Source organism: Mastomys coucha, unplaced genomic scaffold, assembly GCF_008632895.1.
Source record: "Mastomys coucha isolate ucsf_1 unplaced genomic scaffold, UCSF_Mcou_1 pScaffold15, whole genome shotgun sequence".
NCBI lineage: Eukaryota > Metazoa > Chordata > Mammalia > Rodentia > Muridae > Mastomys > Mastomys coucha.
This window is the reverse complement of record NW_022196897.1, coordinates 24,304,022-24,310,006: the sequence shown is the minus strand read 5'-3', so window position 1 is coordinate 24,310,006 and position 5,985 is coordinate 24,304,022. Positions and strand designations below refer to the sequence as shown.

The window sequence follows — 5,985 nt, the reverse complement described above, 5'->3', positions numbered from 1 at the left end:
TGGAAAGATCTCCTAGGCTCATAGATAGGAAGTATTAACATAGTGAAAATGGCCATCTTACCAAAGGAATCTAAAGATTCAATACAATTCCCATTAAAATTCCATCACAATTCTTCATAGACATATAAAGGGCAATTCTTAACTTCATATGGAAAAAGCAAAAACACAGGATAGCCAAAACAAACCTGAACAATAAAAGAACTTCAGGAGGAATCACCAACAGCTAAGGCTCTAAGATCAACAACTGATAAATGGAACTTTAGGAAACTGCAAAGCTTCTGTAAGGCAAAGGACACTGTCAATAAGACAAAACAGCAGTCTACAGATTGGGAAAGAGGCTTCATCAACCCTCCATCTGACAGAGGGCTGATATCTGAAATATACAAAGACCTAAATAAGTTAGACACCAACAACCAAAATAAGCCAATTTAAAAATGGGCTACATATATTAGCCATTCTGATTGGTGTGAGGAGGAATCAGGGTCATTTTGATTTGCATTTCTCTGATGACTAAAAATGTCGAACATTTCTTTATGTGCTTCTTGTCCATTTGAGAACCTTCTGTTGTGCATTCTCTGTTTAGTTCTGTACCCATGTTTTAATTGGGTTATTTGGTTTTTGGAGGTTAACTTCTTGAGTTCTTTGTTTATTTTAGATATTAGCCTTCTGTCGGACTTAGGATTAGAGGGTTAGAGAAGTTTTTTTTCCCCAATCCATAGTGGCTGATTTGTCCTACTGACAGTGTCTTTTGCCTTACAGAAGGTTTGCAGTTTCATGAAGTCCCATTTATCAGTTGTTAATTTTAAAGCCTGAGCCATTGTGCTGGCAAGGATGTGGAAAAATAGGAACACTCCTCTATTGCTGATGGGGGTTCAAACTGGTTAAAAAAAAAACACTGTGGAAATCAATCTGGTGGTTCCTCAGAAAATTAGAAATAGTTCTACCTGAAAACCCATCTATACCACTCTTGGGCATATATCTAAGAGATGCCCCACCATACAACAAGGACTCATGCCCCACCATGTTCGTAGAAGCTTTATTTGAAATAGCCAGAAGCTGGAAACAACCCAGATGTCTCTCAACTAAAGAATGGATACAGAAAATGTAGTTCATTTACACAATGGAATACTATACAGCTATCAAAAAGGAGGACATCATGAATTTTGCAGGCAAACTAATATGACTAGAAAATATCCTGAGTGAGGTTATCCAGACTCAAAAGGACGTGCCTGGTATATACTCATGATAAGTGGATATTAGCCAAAAAGTACAAAATACCTAGGATGTAACCCACAGACCATAAGAAGTGTAACAAACAGGAAGGTCCAAGTGAGGATGCTTCAATCCCACTTAGAAGGGGGAACAAAACAATCACAGAAGATAGAGGGGGAAGGGACATGGGTAGGAAAGAGGAGGGGGAGGGAAAGGGGGAACAAAATCAGGTATGGGGAAGAAGCCCAGAGGGCCAGGAGAACTAATAGAAATATGTAGCTTCTGTGGGTGGGAGTTGGGGGACCCTCTAGAAAGGGCCAGAGACCCAGGAGGTGAAAGAGTCTCAGGACTCAGTGAGGATGACCTTAGCCAAAATGCCCAACACTGGGGAGAGGAAAGTCTAAGAGTCCACCTCCAGTAGATAGACAGGACCTCAAGTAGAGGGACTGGGTTACTAACCCACAGTCAAAATTTCTGATCCAAAATTGTTTCTGTCTAAAAGAACTGCAGTAACATAAATGGAGAAGAGACTGGAGGAAAGGCAGTCCAATGACTGGCCCAACATGGGATCCATCTCATAGGGGTGGGGCACCAAGGCCTGAGGCTATTACTAATGGTATGATGTGCTTATGGATGGGAGCCTGCCATGGCTGACCTCTAAGAGGCCTACCAGCAGCTGACGTAGACAGAAACAGATACCTATACCCAACCATTGGACTGAAGTTAGGGACCCCTATGGTTGCATTAGGGAAGGACTGAAGAAGCTGAAGGGGAGAACAACCCCACAGGAAGACCAGTAATCTCAAATAACTGAGACCCCAAGGAGCTCCTAGAGACTGAACCACCAACAAAGAAGATACATGGTCTGGTCCAAGACCCCTGACAGATCTGCCTAGTCTTGCAGTGGGAGAAGATGAGCTTAATCTTTAAGAGACTTGAGACCCCAGGGAAGAGGGAGACCTGATAGAGGGGTAGTACCCTCTCAGAGACAAGGGATGGGGAATGGGATGAGGAATTGTAGGAGGGGTACCAAGAGGGGGCAATGACTAGAATGTAAATAAATAAAATAATTAAATTTTTTTAAAAATGGGGTACAGAACTAAACAGAAAATTTTTCAACAGAGAAATCTCAAATGGCTGAGAAGCACTTGAAATGTTTAAAGTCCTTAGTTATCAGGGAAATGTAAATCAAAACAACTCTGAGGTTCCATCTTATACCCATCAGAATGCCTAAGATCAAAAACTCAAGAGATAACTCAAGCTGGCAAGAATGTGGAGCAAGGGGAATATTTCTTCATTGCTGGCAAGAGTGCAAACTTGTACAACCACTTTGGAAATCAACTTGACAGTTTTTCAGACAAATGGAAATAATAGTTCTACCTCAAGATCCAGCTATACAACTACCAAGCATATACCCAAATGATAATCCACCATCCCACAAAAATACTTCTTCAACTATGTTAATAGCAACTTTATTTGTAAGAGCCAGAAATTGGAAACAGCCTAAATGTCCTTCAACTAAAGAATGGATAAGGAAAAATGTGGTACATCTACACAATGGAATACTATTCAGCTATTTAAAAAAAGAGACATCGTGAATTTTATAGGCAAATGGATGGAACTTGAAAATATCATCCTGAGCGAGGTAACCCAGCCCCAAAAGGACATGCGTGCTATGTGCTCACTTATAAGTGGATATTAGCCATAAAATAGAGGTACTATGTTATAATCCACAGACCCAAAGATAAATGAGAAGGAAAGCACAATCAAGGATGCTTGAAGCTCACTCAGAAGGGTATATAAAAAAGTCACAATAGTTAGATGGAGCAAGGGAACTGGAAGGGAGAGGGAATGAGAGGAGTGGGGGGATTCCAGATCAAGTGTGGGGAAGGACAGGAGAGATGGCCAAATGGCCGTGAAAATTAATGGAAACCTGCAACTGATGGTAGTGAGAAGTGGGGGGAGGGTATCTCCAGAAGGAAACAGAGACCTAGAATAAGCGAGACTGAATTATGTAAGATGGTGAACAAGCAAAGACTAATGATAGAGATTAAACAACTCAGGAATTAACCTTGATCCAGCTGACATATTACGAACACTGTACAGGGCTTAAGATGAAGCCTACCAAATCAAAGCAACCCTGAGATTCCACCTCACACCAGTCAGAATGTCTAGGAAAAAATAACTCAGGTGACAGCAGATGCTGGAGAGGTTGTGGAGAAAGAGGAACACTTCTTCATTGCTGGTGGGGTTGCAAGCTGGTACAACCACTCTGGAAATCAATTTGGTGGTTCCTCAGGAAATTGGACATAGTTCTACCGGAGGACCCAGCTATACCACTCCTGGGCATATCCCCAGAAGATGCTCCAACATGTAATAAGGACACATGCTCCACTATGTTCATAGCAGCCTTATTTAATAGCCAGAAATTGGAAACAACCCAGATGTCCCTCAACACAGGAATGGATACAAAAAAATGTGGTACACCTACACAATGGAGTACTACTCAGCTATTAAAAACAATAAATTTATGAAGTTCTTGGGGAAATGGATGGATCTGGAGAATATCATCCTGAGTGAGGTAACCCAATCACAAAAGAATAAACTTGGTATGCACTCTCTGATAAGTGGTTATTAGCCCAGAAGATCGGAATACCCAAAATACAATCCACAAACCACAAGAAATTCAAGAAGAAGGAAGACCAAAGTGTGGATAATTCATTCATTCTTAGAAGCAGGAACAAAATACCCATGGAAGGAGTTGTAGAGACAAAGTATGGAGCAGAGACTGAAGGAAGGACAATCCAGAGACTGCTCCACCTGGGAATCCTTCCCATATTCAATCATCAAAACCAGACACTATTGTGGATGCCAGCAAGTGCTGGATGACAGGAGCCTGATATAGCTGTCTCCTGAGAGGCTCTGACAGTACCCGACTAATACAGAAGTAGAGGCTCACAGCCATCCATTGGACTGGGCACAGGGTCCCCAATGAAGGAGTTAGAGAAAGGACCCAAGGAGCTGAAGGGTTTGCAGCCCCTTAGGATGAACAACAGTATGAACTAACTAGTACCCTCAGAGCTCCCAGGGACTAAATCACCAACTATAGAGTACACATGGTGGGACTAATGACTCTAGCAGCATATGTATAGCAGAGGATGGCCAAGTCAGTCATCAATGGGAGGAGAGGCCCTTGGTCCTGTGAAAGTTCTATGCCCCAGTGTAGGGGAATGCCAGGGCCAGTAAGCAGGAGAGGGTGAGGTGGTGACAAGGGGAAGAGGAGAGGGAACAGGGGTTTGGTTTTTTTTTTCTTTTTTTCAGAGGGGAACCTGGGAAAGGAGATGTTATATGGCATGCAAATAAAGAAAACATCTCATTAAAAAAAGAAAAAGAGAAGAAAAAAAAAAGATGAAGCCTACCATTAGTGAGTCCCTGAGATCAACCCCAGAACCATATCAAGCAACCAAACAAAAATAGAAAATCTAGCACATGACAACATAATATATAATATTATATTAAACATATAGAAATAACAACTATATGATCATTTTAGGAAATATCCAGCTAAGTGTCCATAACAAGTGGGGTGAATGTCTCTCACTTAAAGCAGTTGATCCTAGTGCCAACTATTTCTAGAGCCTGTTTTATATCTCTGTTCCTCAGGCTATAGATGAAAGGGTTCAGCAAGGGTGTGACTACTGTATAAATTACAGAAGCAATTATATCTTTGTCGCTGGGGTTCTGGAATGAAGAGAAAAAGTATTCACCTGCAAGTGTCCCATAGTACAAAAACACCACAATGAGATGGGAACCACAGGTAGAAAAGGTTTTAATGAATCTCTTTGTGGATGTGGTCTTCAAAGCAGTGCGTCCTATGAGAATATAAGACCCCATGATGCTACTCAGAGGCAGGATGAAAAGTAATCCTCCCTCAGTGAAGATGACGAGCTTATTGAGGGAAACGTCTGAGCAGCTCAGCTTCAGGAGGGCAGTGAGGTCACAGAAGAAGTTGGGGATGGTATTACTGGCACAGAAGGACAGTTGGATCAAGAGGAGAGTGTGCAGCAGGGCATGGACACAGCAGAAGAACCAGGACCCAGCGACTAGGCAGACACAGAGCTCCTCCCTCATGACAGTGATGTAGTGCAGTGGATGACAGATGGCCACATACCTGTCATAGGCCATTGCTGCAAGAAGGAAATTGTCCAGGCAGCCAAACAAAACGAAAAAGTACATCTGAGAGATGCATCCCTTATAAGAGATGGAATGTTGCTGAGCCTGGATATTCATCAGCATTTTGGGAACTGTAATGGATGAAAGAGAGATGTCAGAGAAGGCCAAGTGGTTGAGGAAGAAGTACATGGGGGTGTGGAGGTGAGAGTCCAGCCTGATGAGAAGGATGATGAGCAGGTTCCCCAGCACTGTGGCCAGGTACATGGCCAGGAACAGAATGAAGAAGATGTTCTGCTGCTCTGGTCTGATGGGGAGCCCCAGGAGGAGGAACTCGAACACAGTGCTCTGATTCTCCTTCATCATGCTGGGAGTTAGAAAAAATGAAATGCCATTGAGCATGGCCATCACAGTATTGCAGTCTTCTTTTCTGTATGATTCTTCTTTGCTTTAAATGCAAGTAATTAGTCTGCATGAATGCTAGAGAACTTTTCACAATTTGGTTTCTATTTACTTTCTACTTAAAAGTAGTTTCTTTTGATAGTACCCAATTGATTTAAATGGCATTTTCTTATCTGTACTACAATAATAAAAATCTTGGCA

At 42.0% G+C, this 5,985-nt stretch overlaps 1 protein-coding gene across 1 annotated transcript; it reads right to left on the bottom strand.

Moving 5' to 3' along the window:
* Positions 1-4,809: 4,809 nt before the first annotated feature.
* Positions 4,810-5,748, bottom strand: LOC116091928 (olfactory receptor 1J4-like). Its single transcript, XM_031373350.1, has one exon. It carries the CDS (start codon positions 5,746-5,748, stop codon positions 4,810-4,812), a length of 939 nt encoding a protein of 312 aa, XP_031229210.1.
* Positions 5,749-5,985: the final 237 nt, after the last annotated feature.